The 25,003-nt window shown below is 50.5% G+C and overlaps 1 protein-coding gene across 2 annotated transcripts in view; it reads left to right on the top strand.

The window, feature by feature from the left end:
- The first annotated feature begins 541 nt into the window (after positions 1-541).
- TWF2 (twinfilin actin binding protein 2) overlaps positions 542-25,003 on the top strand; it is a 47,284-nt gene continuing 22,822 nt past the window's right edge. Inside the window, exons 1-2 of one of the 2 annotated variants that reach the window (XM_038772845.1) lie at positions 542-673; positions 14,868-14,945. In XM_038772845.1, the coding sequence (XP_038628773.1) occupies positions 649-673; positions 14,868-14,945 (103 nt within the window). In that variant the 5' untranslated portion in view covers positions 542-648. Of the gene's footprint in view, positions 674-14,867; positions 14,946-25,003 lie in introns of those variants that run through there. The other variant, XM_038772846.1, reaches the window with a different exon arrangement.

Below are 25,003 nucleotides of genomic sequence, written 5' to 3' on the forward strand. Positions count from 1 at the left end.
AGTAGGATAGAAATGTACAAGTAAAATAAATAAATAAATAAATAAATAGAGTAATAAATATGTACAACCATATATACATATATACAGGTGCTGTGGGGAAGGGAAGGAGGTAAGACGGGGGGATGGAGAGGGGGACGAGGGGGAGAGGAAAGAAGGCGCTCAGTCTGGGAAGGCCTCCTGGAGGAGGTGACCTCTCAGCAGGGCCTTGAAGGGAGGAAGAGAGCTAGCTTGGCGGATGGGCAGAGGGAGGGCATTCCAGGCCCGGGGGATGACGTGGGCCGGGGGTCGATGGCGGGACAGGCGAGAGCGAGGTACAGTGAGGAGATTAGTGGTGGATCCTATACTCTTCAAACCTAGCATCTCGCACCCGTGAGCCTTGTTCACGGCGAAGAGATCGAGCGAGGTTAGGGTCTGCAGAAGAGCTCCGGGGGCCAGGCCCGGTGTTGTCGAGAAGGGGGCGAGGGAATCGGTTCCAAAGCCCCGCCCCAACTCCACCCCCTAGAGGGTGGGGCTCCGGAAGCCGGTGCGGAGGAGGGAACTGCGGCACCGCCCGGGAAGCAAGTGAAAGGCGACACTGCCGTTTTTATCGGTGCCCGCCGCGCCACATCCTCCGGAGCCCAACTGAGCCCAGCCACGCCGCAGTGGATCATGGCCCACCAGACAGGGATCCACGGTGAGAGGGCGGTGGGACCCTGGGCCTCGACTCCCTCCTGCTCCGGGGGCGAGAATGGCTGGAGGAGACGGGAGCTGCCCCGGGAGAGGTGGGGAGGCCCGATGTCTCTGAGGAAGTGGGGAGCGGTCTGTGCCGGCTGCCTCGGGGCCGGGAGGGCGGCCACATCTCTCTCCAGGGCCGCCGCCCTCATCCGGTACCCTTCGTGCCTTCTTCTCCTTCCTCGTCCCCGATCCTTGCCCCTGCCTCCACCCGTAGTTCCTCCATTTCCCCTCCCCCATTGTTGCTGCTCTCTGGAGATGCTCTGGTCTCTTCCTCCCTCCGGCAGAAGCGGAGCCCCTCCCACTTCCCCTCCCCCACCCTTCTTCCTTCCTCCCTTTCCGTCCTTTACTCTTGGGCAACCTTCATGTGCCCAAGGCCCAATCTGTACTTGTGTCTGACCCTGCAGGTGTATCTGTGGGTACCTGGTGAGTAGTTTACATGTATCTGTGCCCCTAAGGTTGTACATGTCTCTGTGTGCATATGTAATTAATAATGGTATTTAAGCGCTTACTGTGTGTCAAGCACTGTTCGAAGCGCTGGAGTAGATACAAGGTAATCAGGTTGTTCCATGTGGGGCTCATAGTCTTAATCCCCACTTTACAGATGAGGTAACCGAGGCCCAGAGAAGTAAAGTGGCTTACCCAAGGTCGCACAGCAGACAAGTGGCAGAGCGGGGATTAGAACCCATGTCCTCTGACTCCCAAGCCTGTGCTCTTTCCACTAAGCCACGCTGTACATCTCTGGGTGCACACACACCGTGTTGGAGGAGAGATTCCATGGGAGCTACATTGGCCTTTAGCCCCGCTCCACCTCCAAATCCTACTAGCTTCCTAGCTCCAATCCCCTGTTCTTCCTCCCCCCCCAAACACACACACATGCACAAACACTCCCAGCTCTGAAGGTACCAAACCCCCAGCCCAGTTATTCAAGATCGGGGAGTTTGGTAGCTGTTTTACAGGGATCAGAAAGCTCCAGGTTTAGAGACTTCCTCTCCCCCGACCCCTACCCCCCCCCCATAGCTAGGCTTACTTTCCACTCTGAAGAGTTGCTGGAGAGAGAGAGTCTGGCTCAAAGGCAGAAACTAGGATCTCAGGGAAGAGCCTTTAGATACACTCATGATTCACTGCTTGGCTGTATGTGCAGGGAGTGGGAAAAGAGGCCCTGGGCCCAGCCACCCAACTTAATCAATCATATTTATTGAGCACTTACTGTGTACAGAGCACTGTATTAAGTGCTTGGGAGAGTATAATATAAAAGAGTTGGTGACACATTCCCTGCCCACACTGAGTTTACAGTCTACATCTTCCTTTTACTTTTTCAGTGGTATTTGTTAAGCGCTCACTATGTGCCAAGCACTGTACTGAGCGCTGTGGTAGATACAAGCGAATCAGGTTGGACAAAATCCATGTCCCACATGGGGCTTACGGTCTTAATCCTCATTTCACAGATGAAGTAAAGGAGACACAGAGAAGTGAAGTGACTTGTCCAAGGTCACACAGGAGACAAGTGGTGGAACTGGGATTAGAACCCAGGTCCTTCTGACTCCCAAGCCCATGCCACACTTGGCCACACTGCTTCTTCTAACTGCTGGGTCCACTTAGGTTCCTTCTCATTAAATGTAATCTGACGGTCACTAACCAGCGTCATCCCCCCACTCACCCTTTGTCCATGTCCAGTGGGTGAGTGTCCACCAAACAATCTTTACACACACACACACACACCCGTGGCCCCACAACACTCCCCCCTTCCCATTGCACAGATTGAGAAACAGAGGCCCAGCCTAAGGAATCTAGACCAGAGTCCTAGGTTGGGCTCTGAGTTCCCTGCACATCCTCTGTTTAAAGGAAGAGAACCTGGGAATTACTGCTCAAGGTTAGGATTGGTTTCACCTTTGTAGGAATCCCCTCCCCAGTCTTGTAGCCCCAGGGATTGTGCCGCAGAAAAGAGGAAATTCTAATAGTTTGGGCAGGAGACAGCTCCGAATCATACCAAAGGTGGAGGGAAGTCTGCTGAGGGCTCTCCACCTCCCCCACCAAAAAAAAAAGAAAAAAAGAATCGTGATCCTGTGTCTACAAAGAAGCCTGCTTAATGGAATGGTGGCTTCCTTTCCCACTCTTCTCTTCCTCATTCCTCCCTTCCCAAATTGGGCCTGTGCCTCACAGGATATAACTGAACCTGGGATACAGGAGAGCAGTAGTTCCTAGCTGACACCTCTGCCACTAGGAAGATAAGGCAGGGGAGGAGGTTTGAATCCCAGCTCTGCCACTGGCTTGCTGTGTGGCGCTGAACAAGTCACTTAACCCTCTGGTCCTCAATTTCTTCATCTGTAAAATTGGGGATAAGATAGATTGTGAGCTTTGGGCAGGGACACATGGTGTAGTGGATAGAGCACAAGCTTGGTACTCAGAAGGTCAAGGGTTCTAATCCCAGCTCTGCTACTTGTCTGCTGTGTGATTTTGGGCAAGTCACTTTACTTCTCTGTCCCTCAGTTCTCTCATCTGTAAAATGGAGATTGAGACTGTGAACCCAAGTGGGACAAGGACTGTGTCCAACCCGATATGCCTGTATCCACTTCAGCACTTAGTACAGTGCCTGGCACATAGTAAGCACTTAACAAATACCATTATTGTTATAACGTATCTTTCCCAGCATGTAGCACATAATAAGTGGTTACACAAGAATGCCATAATTGTAGGAAGCAGAGAGAGGCTTTACCGCCCCATTTTGTGTAAAGTAGCTCGCTCCTCATTCCTGTTCGTGGTGGGGGAGGGAGGTATGTTGAGCTGGCTTTACCCCAAACCCCATTTTTTTTTGTAGAAACCTGAAAAGAAAACATTACTGCTCATACAGAAGGGGTTTTCTGGATGGCTGGAGCCAGGGTGGCTGGGCAGAGGTGGGAGATTGAGGAGGGTCCAAGCTACCGTGTAATGCTGATGGATCAATTGGGTTCCAAAAGAGCCATTTATTAAATAACTGGCAGTCAGAAAGGGAGGGAGGGTCAGGGTTGGGGAAAAGTCTTATGAGGAGCATTTCTCCAGTCTGTTTTCAGCTGCCCTCACCCCAGCCAACTGCCCCAACCTCAAATTCCCTAGGGATTCATCCAGCTCTAATAGCCATCATCCTCATCAGGGCAGCTTCCGAGTTTTCTGTCTCAGGTTAAGCTCAGCTGCCAGGATGTCAGATTCCATTATGTTCTGGTTGCTGCCACTTAGCCGTCTGACCGCATGCGCTTCCCCAGCTGTCTCCCTTAGGGGGAATGCAACCACCCAGTGGCCACTTGCCCTTCTGGGGTCTTGGGGTGGTTTCCCTCTACATGATGGGATGGGCTGGTTGTCCTGGGGCAGGGAAAGTTGGCCTTCCTTCTAACAGGCTGTCAGACTCCCTCCCACCTCCGTCTTTGGCCTCACTCTGCCAAACCTGACCAGTCTTTCCCTCTGTCCCAGCATCTGTGGCTCTGCAGATGCCCCTTGAAAATGCCGTGCCAGTAGCTAAGGGTAAGTCTGAGCAAGCCCCCCTTATGCCCTAGGTGGGGTGGGTCCCCTTCTCTCCTAGAGCTTCTGGACTTTGCAGATGTCTTTCTCCCTTTTGTAGGATTGCCCGAATTTCCAAATGGAGAAACTGGAATCCAGACAGGGGACAAGATTTCCCCTGGAATAACCTGTGAGTCCAGGCTCCCAGCCCAGAGCTGAGACTCCTTAGATGCCTAAGGGATCTGGCTTTGACTCAGTTTCAGGGATCTGCCATTTCCTCCTTGATCCCTCCCCAGACTGTAGGTCCCAACTCTTTCCCCATCTCTTCATCTTCAGGGTGCTGTGAGCGGTCCCTGTCACTGGGGAAGCAGCATGGCCTAGAGGATAGTGCATGGGCTTGGGAGTAATGGGTTCTAATACCGGCTCCTCCATTTGTTTGCTTTGTGTGACCTTGGGCAAGTCACTTCACTTCTCTGTATCTTGGTTACCTCATCTGTAAAATGGGGGTTGAGACTGTGAGCCCAATGTGGAACAGGGACTGTATCCAACCTGATTTGCATGTATCCAACCCAGCGCTTAGTACAGTGCCCAGCACATAGTAAGTGCTCAAAAAATGCCACTGGGGAGCCTGGGGCTTTCCAGTTCCTGGTGCAGGGTGCAGACTTCCCCCCTTGCCCTGGGGCTTGGAGCCTTCAACTGCTTGAAGCTGGGTTGAGAAAGCCCAATTTGCCTACTCTTAGCCCTCTGCTCTCCCCCCACCCCTCCACCCTGAGGACTCAGAGGCTGTTGGGATCTGGAGGAGAGGAGGTTTTGTCCCCAGAGCTGGCAAAGCCAGGAGCTGACATTAATTTTCCCACCCCCTTCTTATAAATCAAACTTTGCTCAGACTCCAGAGGCAATCTGTCCTCAGTGTCTTTGCCTAGAGCTGGGGCAGGATGTCAGGGGAAGGTGTTGGGGAAGAGGTAGTTTGTGATTCAGCCTTTCGCCTTCCCTGTGGGAAAAGGAAAACCCTGGATTTGGGGAAGCCAAAGCTTCCTGCCTGGAGTGGGGAGAGAGCAGCCCTCATGGGAACTCATGTCTTCTGCCTTTCTAGTTTTAATCTAAAAAATAACTTTTTTAAAAAATCTAGGCAAGGCCCAATTGTTTAGTATCTGATGAGTTATGAGCCCCCTCCGATACTCGCACCCCTCCCAGCCTGGCCTTACTGAAGTTCATTCCATCACCCCATCTCTCTCCTCTCCCCACTGCTGTTCCCTGGCTTGCAAGGGAAGAGAGACTGTATTCCTGCTGGGCTAAGAGAGAGTAGCTCCAGAATTGAAATGTGGGCTAGAACACTTTTCCATCCTGCCCCTGCCCAGGTTGACCTGCAATCTCTCCTAGATCTCTGTAGTCTGTAGCTAGCCTGTCTGTCCAGTCTGTCAGGGGGTAGGGCGATGGGTGAAATAATGTTAACAATAATAATAATAGTAATAATAATGGTACTTGTTAAATGCTTACTATTTGCCAAGCACTGTACTAAACATTGGGATAGATAGGCCAATTTAGGTCAGATTTAGTACAGTCCCTGTCCCACGTGAGCCCCATGTGAGACCTGCTTTATTTGTATCTACCCCGATGCTTAGAATGGTGCTTGGCACATAGTAAGCACTTAACAAGGACCATAATTATTATTGCTATTGTTATTTAATCCCCATTTTACAGATGAGGTAACTGAGCAACAGATAAGTTAAGGGACTTGCCCAAGGTCACTCAGCATACACATGACAGAGCCGAAATTAGAACCCAGGTCTTCTGTCTTCCAGGCCCATACTCTTTCCACTAGGTCATGCTGTTTCTCAAGTTGCATTGCCCTCAGGGACACCAGGGAGAAGAGGCCTTCTTCTGCCTCACGTATCTATATCCCTGCACAGCTACCCTCTCCAGAAAACTGAGTTTCCTCTGTCTTCTGGGCTGACAGGAAAAGGTGAAGGTAAGTGAGTTTGGGGCCAGGGGACAGGCTTGTGATTCAGCAGCTCCCAGACCTGATTCTCCCCAGTTCTGAGTTCAGGCCAAGGACTGAGAGGGTGGGTGGTGAGGAATCTGAGGCCTAAAGCCGAAGACTCCCTTCTGTGTCTCCCTGTGGGACAGCTCTAGGTCATCTCCATTATCCCCACCCGGCTGATGGAGGCTGGCCATGGCATCTTTTCTAGTTTAGGAGGCGCAGTCATTTTCCTGATCTGTGAATAATTCAAGCCCACCAGAGCTGGGGAATTCCTTGAAAGGACTGTGCTCACCGAAAGGTAATCTTGGCTGGGTCTGGACGCCAGATCCAATCCCTTCTTCCCCATTCCTGCCACACCACCATCTGCCCTCTTATGCTCCCCACATGCCCAGGAAGGAAGATAGTGGGCTACAACTGGCCTATGGAACAGGTGTAAGGGCTCTAGCACAGTGTGGGGTCCTGACATCTCCCAGAGGGAAGCCCAGAAGAAGACCTGGAAGGATGAAATCAGAGTTGCTCCCTGTGGCATCCCCTCTAGGATGATAAGCTCCTTGAAGGCAGAGTAGAATTGGTAGAAACAATCTCTGCCTAGGTACTGGGAAGCAGCATGACTCAATGGAAAGAGCATTGGCTTTGGAGTCAGAGGTGATGGGTTCAAATCCCGGCTCCGCCATTTGTCTGCTATGTGACTTTGGGCAAGTCACTTAACTTCTCTGTGCCTCAGTTACCTCATCTGTAAAATGGGGATTAAGACTGTGAGCCCCCTTTGGGACAACCTGATCACCTTGTAACCTCCCCAGCGCTTAGAACAGTGCTTTGCACATAGTAAGTGCTTAATAAATGCCATTATTATTATTATTACTCACCCCACCCTACACCCTCCCAGCATTTATGTCCAAATTCTTATATTCTGTTCCTTTCCCTATCTGCAATTTATTTTAAAGTCTGTCTTCACCACTAGATTGTAAGCTCCTTGAGGGCAGGGAGTGTGTCTACTTACTCAGTTGTACTCTCTCAAACACTTAGTAATGATAATAGTAATTATGGTATTCATTATGCACTTACTATGTATCAAGCACTGTACTAAGCACTGGGGTGGTTACTAGCACGTTGGGTTGGATTCAGTACCTGTCCTACATGGGGCTCACCATTTCGATTCCCATTTTACAGATGAGGTAACAGGCAGAGAAGTGAAGCGACTTGCCCAAGGTCACACAGCAGACAAGTGATGGAATAGGGATTAGAACCCGTGACCTCCTGACTCCCAGGCCTGTGCTCTATCCACTCTGCATTGCTGCATCTAGTACAGTGTTTTGTACACAGTAAGCACTCAGTAAATATGATTAATTGATTTGATGGATGAATCCCTCCTACTTAGACTGTGAGCCCCATGCGGGACAGAGACTGCGTCTTACCTAATTAACCTGAACCTATCCCAGCACTTGGAACAGTGTTTAACACGGTGTTGTTGTCTTATGCTGTTGAGTCGTGTCTGACCCATAGCGACACCATAGACACATCTCTTCCAGAACTCCCCACTTCCATCTGCAATTGTTCTGGTAGTGTATCCATAGAGTTTTCTTGGTAAAAATATGGAAGTGGTTTACCGTTGCCTCCTTCTGTGCAGTAAACAAGTCTCTGCCCTGGACTCTCTCCCATGTCGCTGCAGCCCAACACAGGTGAGTTTTGACTTGTAGCAGATTGTCTGCCACTCGCTAGTCACTGCCCATGCTAGGAATGGAATGGGTATGCCTCTGATTCACTCTCCCTCCTGTAGTCATGACTGGTAGAGTACCGTAAATTCTCCAGGTGCTACCCTGAGAGGGGTTCAACACATAGCGCTTAACAAATACCATTTAAAAAAAAGAGAGGGAGAGAGGTCCCGGAGATTAACTAAATTACTTTAGGTGTATATTCAGTTATTAATTCTGATTACTCTTTGTCAGTACGGGCCCTTAGAGTGTAAGCTCCTTGTGGGGAGGGAGTGTCTTATCTGTTTCTGTACTAAAGAAGAGCTTAGGACAGTGCACTGCACCCTGTGCACACTCAAGAAATAGTGTAATACTTGAGCACTATTGAATTAAGTACATGAGAGAGTAAAACAGATAAATGAGACGTTCCCCGTGCACAAGAAGCTTACACCCTTAACGGGGGGATAGACATAGAAATATTTACAAATTGAGTAATCAAAATAAATAATTGATTTCGCTGATATTTCCAAATGCTGCTGGAGGGGAGTGTGTAAGTATGGAAGCACTAGAGGTGGGTGTTTTGTTGATGTATTGGGAGTTAATTGGGGAAAGCTTGCTGGAGGAGGTGGAATTTTAGAAGGGCTTTGAACTTGGTGAGAGTCGTACCTCTGTCGGATTTGGGGAGGAGGGATTTCCCACACCAGGGGAAACCTGTGAGTGAAAGGATGGAGGTGGGAGAGTTGTGAGCGAGATACACCTAAAAGGTTGTCCTGAGGGGAGTGAAGACAGTGTGTTGGAGAATAGTGGAAGAAGAGAGCAGATAGGTAAGGTGGGGCTAGATGTTGGAGAGCCTTGAATCTTGGATCTATTACTATTGCTACTTCTATCGCTACCATCACTACTCTGCAAGCCCCAGAGAATCTAGGATTGGGTGTGGGTTGGGTGTGGGAAGGGGTTCCAGTGGCATATTCCCAAGGGGCAGTGGGCCTAGTTGGCATCCAAAGTGACACCAAAGTGACCCAAAAAACCGGGGAAGGTTTTTTTCTTGAGTTGGTACCTCCAACAGGGAGAGGAGGGCTTACTGGCCCTCAGTGGAGGTGGTGGAGAGGCTGGCCTCAACCCAGGATGTCCGTTTTCCAGCTCCTCTGTAGCTAAATGCCTTGCCTTCAGGGATGCTGGTATCAGAGATGGGGCTGTTCTGGAGGAGACTGGCCCATGAGAGTAGTGATTCTCATGTTCTGGACTTGGGGATGAGGTGGAAGTTTGGCCAGGGCATCTGGCATGTTACAGGGATCTAGTGAATGGTCAACTGCCCTCTCCCTCTCCCTTCACTGTCCCTCCTCCATCTCCCCCTCCCCGATTCTCCCAATAGCCCTGCTTGGCCTATCTGTGTGTCCCTCCCTCAGCTTCACTCTGTCTTCCCTCCCAGCCCACCTCCTCTCCTCTTGGATGGCCGTGGTCCATTCTGGAACACAGAATGGGTGTGAATAGTTGTGAGTTGTGAATGTGAAACTGAAGCAAGCTGAAGCTGGGGGCTGGACCTGGGAGCTTGGCGTGAAAGATTGATGGCAGTCAGCTTGGGTTCCCCATGGAGTGAGTGAGGTGACTAAGGTACTCAGCGCAGCATCTGTTACCTACCCTGGATTATTGATGAGTTTGTGAACAGGCGGCTGAACCAGGGGAAGTGGCTGCTCTTATCCATGCCCACCCATCCACTACATCCAGGGCTACAAGTTGGTGGAGAGGATCTGAACCTGGAGCCATGCTCCTCTGTCTCAGCCAGGCCAAGGACTTTGAGGGCCATCTGGCAGTCTGATCATGACACCAACATCTTCTGGAAGTCTGAGGTTTCTGGTTTATTCCTGTGCCTGTTCTCGCTTGAGGTGGGGAGGGGCTGTTAAAAGCCAGAACCATGAATGAGTTCCCCATCAACTCCTGGGATTATCCTGCTCCCTCCACTTCTTTTTTTTCCTCTCCTCTTCTCCCCTTCTTACTCTCCTGTTTCTCTGCCCCCCACCCCAGCCTCTGTATTTCCTCATTTCTCTCCTCTCTTCCTGCCCCATTCATGCTCCCATTCTTACAGTGGTTGGTCTGTTGCCATGGAGACATACAGTGGGCGACTCTTTTTCAGGGGAGTGGAAGAAGCACTGCTTTCTGCTCTACAGATCCTTAGCTACCAGTACCTCGGAAACAGCATTGGACATTGGTTCAGGAAGCAGAACATGTGACTCCTACTCCACCTTCCCACCAGGTTCTTGGTGGCCTTGGCAGTGAGCCTTCTTCTCTCCCAAACTGACCCCTTGGAAGAGGAACAAAGAGGCAAAGGACTCTGCTGTCCAGGGATGTCAGCCCCATGTCCTAGGCCAGTTGCTGGTCAGAGTCATAGCTGAGCCCTTACTCCATCAGACCAGTCACTCCCAAAGCATTCTGGAGCTCAGTGATTTTGCTGGTATTGAGCTCCAGCTCTGCACTAGCCGGCCTAGGCCTGAGAGGTTGCAATCAAGCCGAATGACCAAAGGAAAGTGTGGAGATGAGTCCCAGTCTGCCCCTATGAGAGGGTTGGGGATCCTCGGACATGACCGCCCTGTTTGTTTGTCCGGCCCAGCTTGCTCACACCGTGGCTGGGGGCCAGGAGCAGAGCTGTGAGCCGGGGCCTGACCACGTATGGGAAAGGAACTATAAATATCCCAGTAACCTCACCTCAGAGGCGTGAACTGGGTGTCTGGTAGGGTCCTGAGTGGGGTGGTGGCCAGGGATCAGACAGGGACAGACAAACTGACCAACAGGCCCCTAGGAACATGGGCGTCTATTTTACCAGGGGACAGTATGCTCATCTTCCTTTGGCATAGCCTTGGGCTGGTAGGGTCCCCATACAGTCATCTCAGCCAACCCGCTGATTCCAGGCATGACTCACTGATCAGCCAATCCATCAATCAGTGGTGTTTATTGGGAGCTATGTACTGTACTAAGCACTTCGGAGAGTCGAGCAGTAACAAGACACACATTCCCTGCCTTCAAGGAGTTTATAATCAAATGGGAGAGACAGACAAAAATTACTTCCAGAGAGAGAAAGCCAGAGGAGGAACAAGACTAAAGCAGGAGGCAGTACCAACATGCCAAGACCAAACAGCTGAACAAAGAATTGAATGTACAGATAAATATATAAATAATCTATGAATATACATGATAGGTGGGACCAGAATTAAAGTACACAAGTGCTAAGCGTGGGTGTTGGGCTGCTGTGACTGAAGTGTTGTGAATTAATTGGGGAAGGCTTCCTGGAGGGGAGCAGAGGGGATATTGATTTTATGATGGATAGCTGTTGTCTTTCAAGCTCTGTAGGAAGGAGCTTCCTCAGATAACCCATTCCAGTGCTCCTCTCATCAATCAGTCAGTGGTATTTAATGAGCGCTTACTGTGTGCCGAGCATAGATGAGAAGTCTTTCCTTCTGCCTGGCATTAATCCTTCCTGCTGTCATCTCTGTTTCACCTAGTCCTATCACTTCCCTGCCCAGATTACATTTCCTCTGTGTCTCAGGCACAAAGAAGCAGTGTGGTGAAAAACAGCAGGGGGTCCCCAAATCCCCTACTGACCTCTTATCACAGGAGCTTGAAACTATCTGCAGAGAGATTGTTATCCCAGGAGATGTTTGGGGAACTAGGGATAGAGGTAGGAGGGGCAATGCTAAGCTGTCAGCAGGGAGGGCTGAGACATACATCATCTTCCCATGCCCAGTGTGGGATCAAATGGGGTCAGGTTTCCCTGGAAGAATCCCGAGTTCAGGGCAGCCCTCAGACCTTTGTACAGAAAGCAGCAAGGCTGTCCATTACAAGTGGCCAACTCCCTGTCTCCTCAGTTACTAGATCCCGGACTTGGCACATGATCTCTGGTCACTCTTCCATCATGTTGGGTAGGAACCGTCTCTATACGTTGCCGACTTATACTTCCCAAGTGCTTAGTCCAGTGCTCTGCACACAGTAAGTGCTCAATAAATATGATTGAATGAATGAATGAATGACCAAACCGCTTCCAGATGTCATCTCATTGTTAACTGGAAAGGGAAGTCCCCTACCCCACTCCATCCCTGTGTGAGTGTATGTTGAGGTGATTTGGTGTCCATCTGATTGAGTTTGCAGTCCTAGCTACTGTTTTCCTAAGATCCTTGGGCTTGGAGGACTCTGGGATTGTTATGCCCTGGGGACTTTGGTGGGTTTGGGTACTTTCATTCATTCATTCAATCGTATTTATTGAGCGCTTACTGTGTGCAGAGCACTGTACTAAGCGCTTGGGAAGTACAAGTTGGCAACATATAGAGACGGTCCCTACCCAACAGCGGGCTCACAGTCTAGAAGGCGGGCTCACAGTCTAGAAGACTGGGTACTTGATAACCTGGAGAGATTAGAACAGATGTAATTTCCTCTCCACCCCTTCTATTTTGACCTACACAGTCTGTATACAGACAGTCACTTTATGCAGATGTTCAAGCTTAATGCAAGCATTTATTTTATTCATTACTTGCTACAGTTGTCTGTATGTCTGGCTTTGTGAATGTCCACCTCAATGCTGTCCAGGCAATGCGGTCCCAGAGAGTAGGGCCCATGTCTGTCTCACTTCCTTTCTTCATAACTTGGTCCTCCCTGTGTAGTAGAGGAAGTTAGGCAGGGGCCTTACCCTCTGGAAGTTTACATTCTAAAAAAATACTGCTCTTTGTGGGCATAAAGGGAAGTCAGATAGATATCTAAAAGGGTGAAAGTGGTTTTATGTGGCCTTTCTTCTGTAGATACCCAGGCTTCCAAGCAGTTTGAGATGTCAACCCCTGATTTACCTTGGAAACATGTACATGAGTGGTGGGACTAGGATTAAAGCACACAAGTGCTAAGGGTGGATGTTGGAAGCATGGGGGTTTATCCAGCGACCTCAGTGTCATGAGGCTGCAGCTCCTGGGCCACCCTGGCCCTGTGGAAGGGGCTGTGTCCAGCTTCAGCTCCTAGGCTGAGGTGTTTGCTTCTTCACATCAAGATGGCTGCTGGTGTTGAAATAAATCCCGGAGGATGTCATATAGAGGAGGGAGAATCTGATCAGCCCTGTCCACCACTCCTACAAGTCTGTGTGGTAGCCTTGGTCCTTTGGAGTTAACAGAGTTAGTGTCCAGAAGTGCACATGACTTTGGGGTTGCCTGGGGATGTCTGAACTCATCAGTCACCCACTGTCCTGGAAGGTGAGTGCATGGTCCAGGGCAGATCTGATCATTGACACTGGCTGGATGCCCCAGGGGTCGGGATTGGGGGGTGGAAAGGGGAGGGATGGCTGAGGATTTTGCTCCTCCTCTAGGGTTGTGAGGGGGAGAATAGCAGGATTTTGTTTATGTAATAATAATAGTAATAATAATAATGGTATTTGTTAAGCGCTTACCCTGTGCCAAGCACTGTAGTAAGCGCTGGGATAGATACAATATAATCAGGTCCCACATGAGGCTCACAGTCTAGTACATATGTGCTAGGCTTCCCTTGGGAGCCAGAGCCAGCTGTTCTTCACTGCTGCTCGGGCTCAGGGACACAAGTCACATGTGGAATCCTGGGGCTGCAGCCAAGAGATAGCCCCTCTGCTTCCTGCTGGTGGCTTGGATATGGGAGTAAGGTTTCTGTATGGAGAGACCAGCTTCTGTTTCCCTTGCCTTGTCTCTGCCCTCCCTGCCTAATAAAAATAGGCACTATGGTATTTAAGCACTTACTATGTGCTAAGCACTGGGTCAATGATACAGTCAGATCAGACACAATTCCTGGTCCCACAAAAGGCTCACAGCCTAAGGGGGTGGGAGAACAGGTGTTTAATCTCCATTTTACAGATGAGTAAAATGAGTCACAGAGGTGGTAAGTGGCTTGCCTAAGGGCATACATACAGCAGGTAAATGACAGAGCTGGGTTTAGAAACCAAGTCTCCTGATTCCCAGACTTGTGCTCTTTCCTATAAGCCACGCTACTTCTCTGCCTCCCCCCAGGAGCAGTCTCCCACAGGAGCGGGTGGCATGGCAAGGGTGCCCAGGACCCTTCTTGAGAGTGGAGATGATGATTTGTCTGGTTGAATTTAGGTCACAACTTCTCCAACCCCAACCCTGCACTGAGGTTGGAATAATTTGGGCTGGATATGCCCTATGGCTGCCTGTTCATGTAGAGATGCCATGTTGAGGCTGCAGCAGGATACTCTAGAGGTGGTTTTGAGAGCTTACCTGAAACCCAAACAGAGGAGGCTCACTGAGCCAGAGAGGGGACTGGACAGGGATCAGACTGGAAGGTTACCCCTTAAACACTTCATATTCATCCCACCCTCAGACCCACAGCACGCACTTACATATCCTTACACTTTGCCATTTCCCCGATCTGTAATTTATTTTAATATCTGTCTCTCCATCAAGAATGTAAGTTCTTTGTGGGCAGGGAGCATATCTACCAGCTTTGATATTATACTCCTCCAAGTGCTTAGTACAGTGCTCTGCACACAGTAAAGCCTCGGTACAACCACTGATTGCTAGTGCTGAACTTCACATAGTTTTTTCTCCCTGCTTAAAATTGTGGTCCCTGGGAAGATTGGATGTAGGATGAAGGTATTCCCAGGATCCCCCTGGTGGGTGTGAGGCCAGTCAGACAATCCTCTTTTCTCCCTTCTTTCCTCCTTCTTCCCTTGCCTCTCTTGGCCTTCCTTCCCCTCCGGCCTGTCAGGCTGAACTCTGTCACTTGAGCCATCCCAGCTGTGCCCACAGCACCATCAGCTAAATTTGGGAGATTATGTTCAGCCAGGCCTTGGATCGGGTTTCTGGAGTCACATGGGCCAACTGGCCAGAGGTATTTATCGAGGGGCCCAGGGGACTGGGCTCAGTCCCGCCTGTGTCACCGGTTGCTGCTCCCTGTGAATCAGCCACTCCCTGGGAACTGGGTCTCCTGGATTTGCTTCCCCTGAGGAATCAGACCTACAGCTCACCCCCTGCCTCTGACCACAATGTTTCTGATTCTTTTAGCCACCACCGAGTTAAAGGAGTTTTTTGCCAAGGCCCGAAGTGGCTCCATTCGCCTCATCAAAGTCATCATTGAGAATGGTGAGTTTCTACTCTCATCTGCCTTCCGTCCCACACCCCTCCTCGCTCTGACACCACCGTTGATTCTGGGATAGCCTGGCCTAATGCAAGGAGCCGTCAGGTAAAGGAGCTGGGTTTTGGACTCCCTTCCCACTCTTCTGCTTTTGTCACATTGCCCGCTACACTCTAGAGCCCAGGAGGGAGTTAAAGGGGGCATGCTGTTGTCACCTTCTAGACTTGGAAGCAGCATTGCCTAGTGGATAGAGCACGGGTCTGGGAGTCAGAAGGACCTGGGTTCTAATCCTGGCTCTGCCACTTGTCTGCTCTGTGAGCTTGGGCAATTTACTTAACTTCACCAAGCCTCAGTTATCTCATCTGTAAAATGGGGGTTAAGACTGTGAGCCCTATATGGGACAAGGGACTGTGTCCAACCCGATTATTCTGTATCTACCCCAGCGCTTAGAACAGTGCTTGGCATCTAGTATAAGTGTTCAACAAGTACCACTAATAATAATAATAATAATAATAATAATAATAATTGTTGGGAACTCTGTGGGCAACTCTGTTATACTGTGATCTCCCAAGCACAGGTCTTGGAGTTGGAAGGTCATGAGTTCTAATCTCAGCTCCACCACTTGTCTGCTGTGTGACCTTGGGCAAGTCACTTGACTTCTCTGTGCCTCAGTTACCTCATATGTAAAATGGGGATTGAGATTGTGAGCCCCACATGGGACAGGGACTGTGTCCAACCCAATCTGCTTTTATCCACCCTAGTGCTTAGTACAGTGCTTGGCACTTAAATGCCACAGTTATTATATGGGATGCAGCATGGCATAATGGATAGATCACAGGCCTGGGAGTCAGAAGATCATGGGTTCTAGTCCCAGCTCTGCCGCTTGTCTGCTGTGACCTTGGGCAAGTCACTTAACTTCTCTGTGCCTTAGTTACCTCATCTTTTAAAATGGGGATCTAGAGTGTGAGCCCCACGTGGGACAGAGATTGGGTCCAATTCAATTTGCTTGTCTCCACCTCAGCGCTTAGTATGGTGCCTGTTACATAGTAAGCGCTTTAACAGATACCTTAATTGAGAAGCAGCATGGCATAGTGGATAGAGCATGGGCCTGGGAGTCAGAAGGTCATGAATTCCAATCCTAGCTACACCACTTGTCTGCTCTATGACTTTGGGCAAGTCCCTTCAATTCTCTGTGCCTGTTACCTCATCTGTAAAATGGAGATTGAGACTGGTGAGCCACATGCAGGCAGGGACTGTGTCCAACCCGATTTGCTTGAATCCACCCCATTGCTTAGTACAGTGCCTGGCACATAGTAAGCTCTTAACAAATGACATAATTATTATGATTATAATAAAAATAATCATAATAATTATTTAAGTTACAGTGCACTGTACACATTTAGTGCTCAATAAATGTAATTGATAAATTGATACTATTGGATGGGATTTCCCATGAGACCAAAGCTACTTGAGCCTGTTGTGGGGTGGAAGTGGGGGGAATAGTGTGGAAGTGAGCTTCACCTGTCACTGTATTCATTCATTCATTCAGTCGTATTTACTGAGCGCTTACTGTGTGCAGAGCACTGTTCTAAGCGCTTGGGAAGTACAAGTTGGCAACATATAGAGACAGTCCCTACCCAACAATGGGCTCACAGTCTAGAAGGGGGAGACAGACAACAAAACAAAACGGGTGTCAAGTCATCAGAATAAATAGTAGTAAAGCTAGATGCACATCATTAACAAAATAAAATAAAATAAGGTAGTTGGTACCTAGAAGACCAGAATTCACCAGGGCTTAAACCAATGCCATGATCGCTAAAGAAGTAGTTACCAACCTTTTCTGGGTAGTCAGAAATTTTAAGGCACCATCTTCATGTAGCTTCAACTTGGCATCCTCCAACTCTTTAGCCATTAGTGCTTTAGCAGCCTCCAGTTCTCAGTCATACTGAATTTGAAATTTTTGTACAGCAGTGAGGGGTTAGGGGTGGCTTTGGTCTCCGATCCTGGGAACCATGCTTTGGGGGCAAGATTCGCCAAGCGATGGAGTGTTTGGGGTCTTCAGAGATGCTGCAACAGGGAGTGGGCTTCCCGTCTTAGGCTGGGTGAGGTGGGGGAGGGAGATAATCCTCAGGAGAAGCGGGCATCAGGTTCCATTGTTTGGCCTCTGTCCCATTTCCATTGGTTCCCCGTGCTGACTGGTGAGGGCCCCAGGCTCTCTTCCCTCTGCTATTTCCTACAAGTGTATAGACCCCCAGTGATGCTGACTCCCTGAGTGTGGAGCCAGTGGAGCTGGCTCCTAGGCAGAGGAACAGGAAGGTGGACAGGGGGTGTGGAGAGCCCAACTGAGAGAGTCTGGATTTGGTGCCTCTAAGTGGAAACCTTGGCAATCTGGTGTTGGGAAGGCTCACGCTAGAGCAATGCAAAGCCCTAGTCTCCATGTGGCATCTGTACTCTTCAGTGGACTGTGTGAGAGAGACAGAGTCAGACTGTGGATGTGGTGCAGTGAGAGGGGAGAAGTAAGGGCTAGGTGATGTGGATGATGTGGCGCATTAAACCTTGTGACCCCCAACATGACTGTGTTGCCTGAGACAGTGCTGAAGGCGGAGGTGCCTTCTTGCGCCACATCTGATCATGATGTTGGTGGGGGAGGAGGAAGCAGTGTTAAGCAGTGAGGGACCCAGGGTGGGGCTGAGCTGAGCCAAACGTATCTAGGTCTGTGCCTCCCTATCCCACTCCAGGCCCACAAGAGGTAGGGGCAGAGGGAAAAGAGGTGAAGCTAGAGACGAGGAGAAAGAGTAGCAGAAAGGATTTTTTTATGATATTAAGTGCATACTATGTTCCAGGCACTGTACTAAATGCTGAGATAGATAAATGAAAATCGGGTTGGACGTTTTCCATGTCCCACATGGGGCTCACAGTTTTAATCCCCATTTTACAGATGAGGTAACTGAGGCCCAGAGAAATTAAGTGACTTGCCCAAGGTCACCCAGTAGAAAGTAACAGAGCCTAGATTAGAACCCAGGTCCTTCTGACTTGCAGTCCCATACTCTATCCACTAGGCCATGCTGCTTCTCAAAATTGGGGGAGAGTTGACAGGAAGGAGAGATAGCTGGCCATGGAGCTGTGAAACTGGGGAAGTATGGGGCTGAGCCAGGTGAGAACTGGGTTGCTGTTTTGAAATGGAGCTGAGGTGGAGGGAGGTCTGCCATTTCTGGGGTGGGCTTGAGGGGTTTGGGTTGGGGGTGTGTTTGCAATTTCTGTGAGGCAAGTGAAGGGAGCCTACCATTTGGGGATGGGAATCTGACATTCTGAAGGGAACTTTCTGCTGTTTAGGATCTGTTTTCTGTTACTTCAAGGGGAGGTTCTTCCTTCAGGAAGGGAGAAGTGTCAAGGCACGATATGACTTTGTGTTCTCTTCTCTCCCCACCAAATGGGACCAGGGAGGCTTGGCTCTGGGCTTCTGCTGACCAGGGCCTGGGCAAGAGACTGCAGTTAAGAGATCTCCCAGGCCTGGTCTACAAGCTGAGCTTGGGCTGATAAGAAAAAAATGACTCAGGTTTAGGCTGGGCTCAGGCATGGCTCTAGACCCCTATTTGGGCTGAATGTATGGGCCTCATCCTGATCTGACCTGAGCCAAGCCCCAGGAGTATGGGACCAGTCCTCAATTTGACTCCCAACAGCCTTAACCAACGTCCTGGGGAGAGCAGGCCACACAAGTGTGCAGCCTCATATCAGATTTATAGTTGCCCCTGAGTGGCTGATAATAATAATAATGATAATAATGATGGTACTTGTTAAGCGCTTACTATGTGCCAAGCACTGTTCTAAGCGCTGGGGTAGATACAAGGTTATCAGGTTGTCCCACGTGGGGCTCACAGTCTTAATCCCCATTTTACAGATGAGGTAACCAAGGCATAGAGAAGTTAAGTGACTTGCCCAAGATCACCCAGCAGACAAGTGGCAGAGGTGGAATTAGAACCCATGACCTCTGACTCCCAAGCCCGTGCTCTTTCCACTAAGCCAGCTGCTTCCTCCAGGTGGTATGCTGACCAACAGTGCTAGTCCCCCCTCCAGGTCTGAAATGGGGCCACAGTGGTTCAGGTTCAGCCAGCCTTTTCCCCAGGCCTGGTTTGGGCCAATGAGATGTCAAGCCAGGATCCAGCAGACACTACCCCATAGAGGTCTCCTGCTGTTTCTGGCCTGGGCTGCCAGTCCTGGGCAGAGCACCCTAATTAGGGAGAGGGGCCAAGAAGTGGAGTCAGGTAATAGTAATAGTATTTATTAGGCACTTGCTCTCTGTGCAAAGCACTCTACCGAACACTGGGAAGGAATACACAAGTCGGAATTAGACAGGGTCCCTGGCTCTCCATCTAAGACTAAAACTGGGGAAAGGGGACTGGTGACAGACACATAAGGCAAAAATAAACCAAGAAGAACAAAAACAACATAAAAGCCAAGGACAGGGATGTTGTGCAGAGGCCAGGCACTACTTGATTCAGGCTGGGGTCTAAACTTTCAACTCTGTCAGAACCCAGGGGCAAATTTAGGGTTCTGGCTCTTAGTTCTAGGTTGATTTGGCCCCAGAGAGAGGATCAGAGCCTGAGAGGTGGGAGCCAGGGGGAAAAGGGGAAGGACAACTTGGTTCTCAGTCTACAACTGGTCTCCATGTCCCAGCCTCCCTTTTCTTTTGAGGGGTGGGAGCGTGGACTTCTGTAGCACCTTGGTGCTAGTGACAGAGGGCTGTGGACTCTGAAGAGGTAGCACTGGACCAGGCTCAGAGGAGAATTGGCAGTCGGGAATGAAACGCTGAGACCGGAGAAACCCAGTTAGATTGATGGATTTGGGGACTTGTGAGTGGAAGCTGAAAGGATAGCCATGGTCAGTTCTGATGAGTGACAGGGTAGTGTAGTGAGATGGAGAGATGATTTCTCAGCTATGGGGAAGGATTACCTTGGCGGTGGGAAAGCACGGGGCTGAGGCCATAGAGTTAAAGGTGAAAACATCAGAGCAGTGTTGAGAGGAACAGATGCTTGTCTCTAGGGACTTGGGGACAACAGAGAATTGAGTGGAGCAGTCTTACCAGCCATCAGCTTTCCATGGAATGGAGGGTGAGTGGCCCCTGATGAGTGAGCACTAGCCAAGTGCCCAGCCAAACTGGGGGTCATTTCCAAGGCTGCCCTCCCCATAGGGGGACACTGAGGACAATATCCCACATGTCTGTGTTTGGTGAGTTGTCACAAGGCAGGCCTGGAAATGGGCATTGGCCCTGCCCCTGCTAGCCAATGCTGGCCAATGGCTTCCAGGGGGTGAGTGGGAGGTCTAGTTCCCTGGGGGATTGGGGAGGGGAGGGGCCATGCTGGGACCTGGCAAGGGGGAGGAGGGTCCCCTTCTGCTTCCTCCTTCTGTTAACAGGGCTCTGAAGTCACTCCTGACAAAAGAGAAGGCTGGGAAGTCTGACTTCTCCCGGGAGGAGCCTGGGGCCATCCGGTCTCTGCGGAAGCAGGACAGGTCCTGGTCCAGAGCTGAGCCCCCACTAGCTAGGCCAGGTTAAGCACGGGGAGGTGGGGTTAGGATGTGTGTGGGAGACAACTGGGGTCCGGTGCTGCAGGTCGGAGCTCTGGAGCGGTTGAGGAAGGGGCTTCGTGCTCCAAATTGGGGGCCTGTAGGGGATCCAAGTGCCACCCCCTCCACTTGCGCTTCAGACCCCATTCCCTCCCACCTTATAAAAACTCTTGCCCTGTTCCTCCTCCCCTCTTTAACTTCCATCTTCAACCACTCACTCTTCTTCCCCTCTGCCTTCAAACATGCCCATGTCTCCTTCATCCTAAAAAAACCCTCCCTTGACCCCACAGCCCCCTCCAGTTATCACCCCATCTCCCTCCTACCCTTCCTTTCCAAACTCCTGGAGTGAGTCGTCTACAGTCAATGCCTCGAATTCCTCTCCTCCAACTCTTTCCTGGACCCCCTCCAAACTGGCTTCCGTCCCCTCCACTCCACTGAAACCGCCCTCTCAAAGATCACCCATGACCTCCTTCTTGCCAAATCCAACATCTCCTACTCTATCCTCATCCTCCTCGACCTCTCAGCTGCCTTTGACACTGTTGCTCATCCCCTTCTCCTCAAGACGTTATCCAACCTTGACTTCACGGACTCCGTCCTCTCCTGGTTCTCCTCTCATCTCTCTGGCTGTTCCTTCTCAGTCTCCTTCATGGGCTCCTCCTCCCCCTCCCATCCCCTAACTGTAGGGCTTCCTCAAGGGTCAGTTCTTGGTCCCCTTCTGTTCTCTATCTAGACTCACTCCCTTGGTGAGCTCATTCGCTCTCCCAGCTTCAACTATCATCTCTACACAAATGATACCCAAATCTACATCTCTTCCCCTGTTTTCTCTCTCTCCCTCCAGGCTCGCATCTCCTCCTGCCTTCAGGACATCTCCACCTGGATGTCCTCCTGCCACCTAATGCTCAACATGTCCAAGACTGAGCTTCTTATCTTCCCTCCCAAACCCTGTCCTCTCCCTGACTCTCCCGTCACTGTGGACGGCATGACCATCCTTCCCGTCTCACAAGCCCGCAACTTGGGTGTCATCCTTGACTCCGCTCTCTCATTCACCCCACACATCCAATTCGTCACCAAAATCTGCCAGTCTCTCCTTCACAACATCACCAAGATCCGCTCTTTTCTTTCCATCCAAACCACTACCACGTTAGTGCAATCACTCATCCTATCCTGACTGGATTACTGCATCAGCATCCTTTCTGGTCTCCCAATCTCCTGTCTCTCCCCATTTCAGTCTATACTTCACTCTGCTGCCCGGATTATCTTTCTACAGAAACATTCTGGGCATGTCACCACCCACCCGCCTCAAAAATCTCCAGTGGTTGCCTATCAACCTCCATATCAAGCAAAAAATCCTCACTATTGGCTTCAAAGCTCTCCATCACCTTGCCCCTTCCTACCTCACCACCCCTTCTCTCCTTCTACATCACAGCCTGCACATGCCGCTTCTGTAGTGCTAACCTTCTCAATGGGCCTCGTTCTTACCTGCCCCGCCGTCGTCCCCTGGCCCATGCCCTACCTCTGGTCTGGAATGCCCTTCCTCCTCAAATCTGCCAAACTAGCACACTTCCCCCTTTCAGAGCCCTACTGAAAGCTCACCTCCTCCAGGAGGCCTTTCCAGGAGGCCTTCCCAGACTAAGCCCCCCTTTTTCTCTGCTCCCCCTCCCCTCCCCATCACCCTGACTCGCTCTCTTTGCTCTACCCCCCTCCCTGCCCCCACAACACTCATGTATATATGTACATATTTATAATTATAATTATTTTTATTAATGATGTGTATATATCGATAATTCTATTCATTTATAATGATGCTACTGATGCCTGTTTACTTGTTTTGATGTCTGTCTTCCCCCTTCTAGCCTATGAGCCCACTGTGGGCAGGGATTGTCTCTGTTGCTGAATTGTACTTTCCAAGAGTTTAGTACAGTGCTCTGCACACTGTAAGCACTCAGCGTGGCTTAATGGAAAGAGCATGGGCTTGGGAGTCAGAGGTATTGGGTTCTAATCCCAACTCTGCTGCTTGTTAGCTGTGTGACCTTGGGCAAGTCACTTAACTTCTCTGTGCCTCAGTTACCTCATCTGTAACATGGGGATGAAGACTGTGAGCCCCACGTGGGAGAACCTGGTTACCTTGTATTTATCCCAGCGCTTAGAACAGTGCTTGGCACATAGCGCTTAACAAATACCAACATTATTATTATTAATAAATACAATTGAATGAATGAATGAACCTCCGGGCACCTTCTGCCTGAACCCGAACATTGTGGCCTGGCCTCCCTAGGTCCCATTGTACCAAGTGCAAAACCTTGGGGCCTGGGCTGGGCTCTAGCATAAGAAACCCCCGCTCCATTATAGGTAAGCTCCCTTTCATCCTGGACCTATTCCTTTCCAGCTCTCTACTCCTCCTTGCCCTAACTGAAACATAGCTGTCTCCAGATGACACGGTCTCTTCTGCTGCTCTCTCCAGTGTAGGCCTCTTCTTCTCCCACTCCCCCAGACTCACCGGAAAAGGAGGAGATGTCGGTTTCCTTCTCGCCCGCCAATGTCGCTTTTGCACTATCCCTCCTCCCTCTTCCTTTTCCTTCACTTCTTTTGAAGCCCACATTATTCGCCTCTACCACCCCCTCCAGATTTTTGTAGCCATCATCTACCGCCCCCCACCCCCCCGGCCCCACCTCCAACTTCCTTAACAATTTTGACCCCTTTCTCACCTTCCTTCTCTCCTTTTTCATGCCCGCTTTGATCCTCGGAGACTTCAACATCCACATGGATATCCCTGGTGGCTCCTCTGCCACCCACCTTCTATCTCTCCTTGATGCTGCCAACCTCCTGCTTCACCCCACCTCGCCCACTCACCAACTTGGTTACACCCTCGACCTCATCATCTCCTACCGCTGCACTATCTCCACCCTCACCAACTCTGAAATCCCTCTCTCTGATCATAACCTTCTCACCAGCCTCCTCACTCACACTCCTGTCCCCTGTAAATCTATATTACTACCTCAAAGAGACCTCCGCTCTCTCGACCCCATCCGTCTTTCTGAGCGCCTCACACCCCACCTCGCCTCCCTTTCCTCTCTACCCAATCTTGATGATCAGATTACTGCTCTCAACCCTACCCTCCCTACTCAGCTCGACTCGCTTGCTCCCCTTTCCCTAACCCACAGTCCTGGATCACTGTCACTGTCGTCCTCCTTCGCTCATATGCTCGAGCTGCTGAACACTGCTGGCGAAAGTCTAAACACCATGCCAACCTCGTTCACTTCAAGTTTATCCTTTCCTGCCTTAACTCAGCCCTCTCTTCTGCCAGACAAAACTATTTCTCCTCCGTTATTGACACCCATGCCCATCACCCCCACCAGCTCTTCCGTACATTCAACTCCCTTCTCAGGCACCCGGTTCCTCCCCCTCCTCCTTCCCTCACCCCCAACGATCTGGCCTCCTACTTCATTAACAAAATTAAATCCATCAGGTCCGACCTCCCCAAAGTCACTTCCCCCCCTTCTCCAACCCCCCGGCTCTCAACACTCTCTGATACTCTCCTATCCTTCCCAGCAGTATCCTCAAAGGAGCTCTCCTCCCTCCTCTCAAGTGCTGCTCCGGCCACCTGTGCTTCTGACCCCATTCCCTCTCATCTCATGAAATCTCTCGCTCCATCCCTTCTCCCCTCCTTAACTTCCATCTTCAACCGCTCACTCTCCACTGGTTCCTTCCCCTCTGCCTTCAAACATGCCCATGTCTCTCCCATCCTAAAAAAACCCTCTCTTGACCCCACCTCACCTTCTAGTTATTGCCCCATATCCCTCCTACCATTCCTTTCCAAACTCCTTGAACGAGTTGTCTACACACGCTGCCTCAAATTCCTCAACACCAACTCTCTCCTCGACCCCCTCCAGTCTGGCTTCCGTCCCCTACATTCCACGGACACTGCCCTCTCAAAGGTCACCAGTGACCTCCTGCTTGCCAAATCCAACGGCTCATACTCTGTCCTAATCCTCCTCAACCTCTCAGCTGCCTTCGACACTGTGGACCACCCCCTTCTCCTCAACACACTATCTGACCTTGGCTTCACAGACTCCGTCCTCTCTTGGTTCTCCTCTTATCTCTCCGGTCGTTCATTCTCAGTCTCTTTTGCAGGCTCCTCATCCCCCTCCCATCCTCTTACTGTGGGGGTTCCCCAAGGTTCAGTGCTTGGTCCTCTTCTGTTCTCGATCTACACGCACTCCCTTGGTGACCTCATTCGCTCCCACGGCTTCAACTATCATCTCTACGCTGATGACACCCAGATCTACATCTCTGCCCCTGCTCTCTCCCCCTCTCTCCAGGCTCGCATCTCCTCCTGCCTTCAGGACATCTCCATCTGGATGTCTGCCCGCCACCTAAAACTCAACATGTCCAAGACTGAACTCCTTGTCTTCCCTCCCAAACCCTGCCCTCTCCCTGACTTTCCCATCTCTGTTGACGGCACTACCATCCTTCCCGTCTCACAAGCCCACAACCTTGGTGTCAT

This window comes from Tachyglossus aculeatus, chromosome X1, assembly GCF_015852505.1.
Source record: "Tachyglossus aculeatus isolate mTacAcu1 chromosome X1, mTacAcu1.pri, whole genome shotgun sequence".
NCBI classification, from domain to species: Eukaryota; Metazoa; Chordata; class Mammalia; order Monotremata; family Tachyglossidae; genus Tachyglossus; species Tachyglossus aculeatus.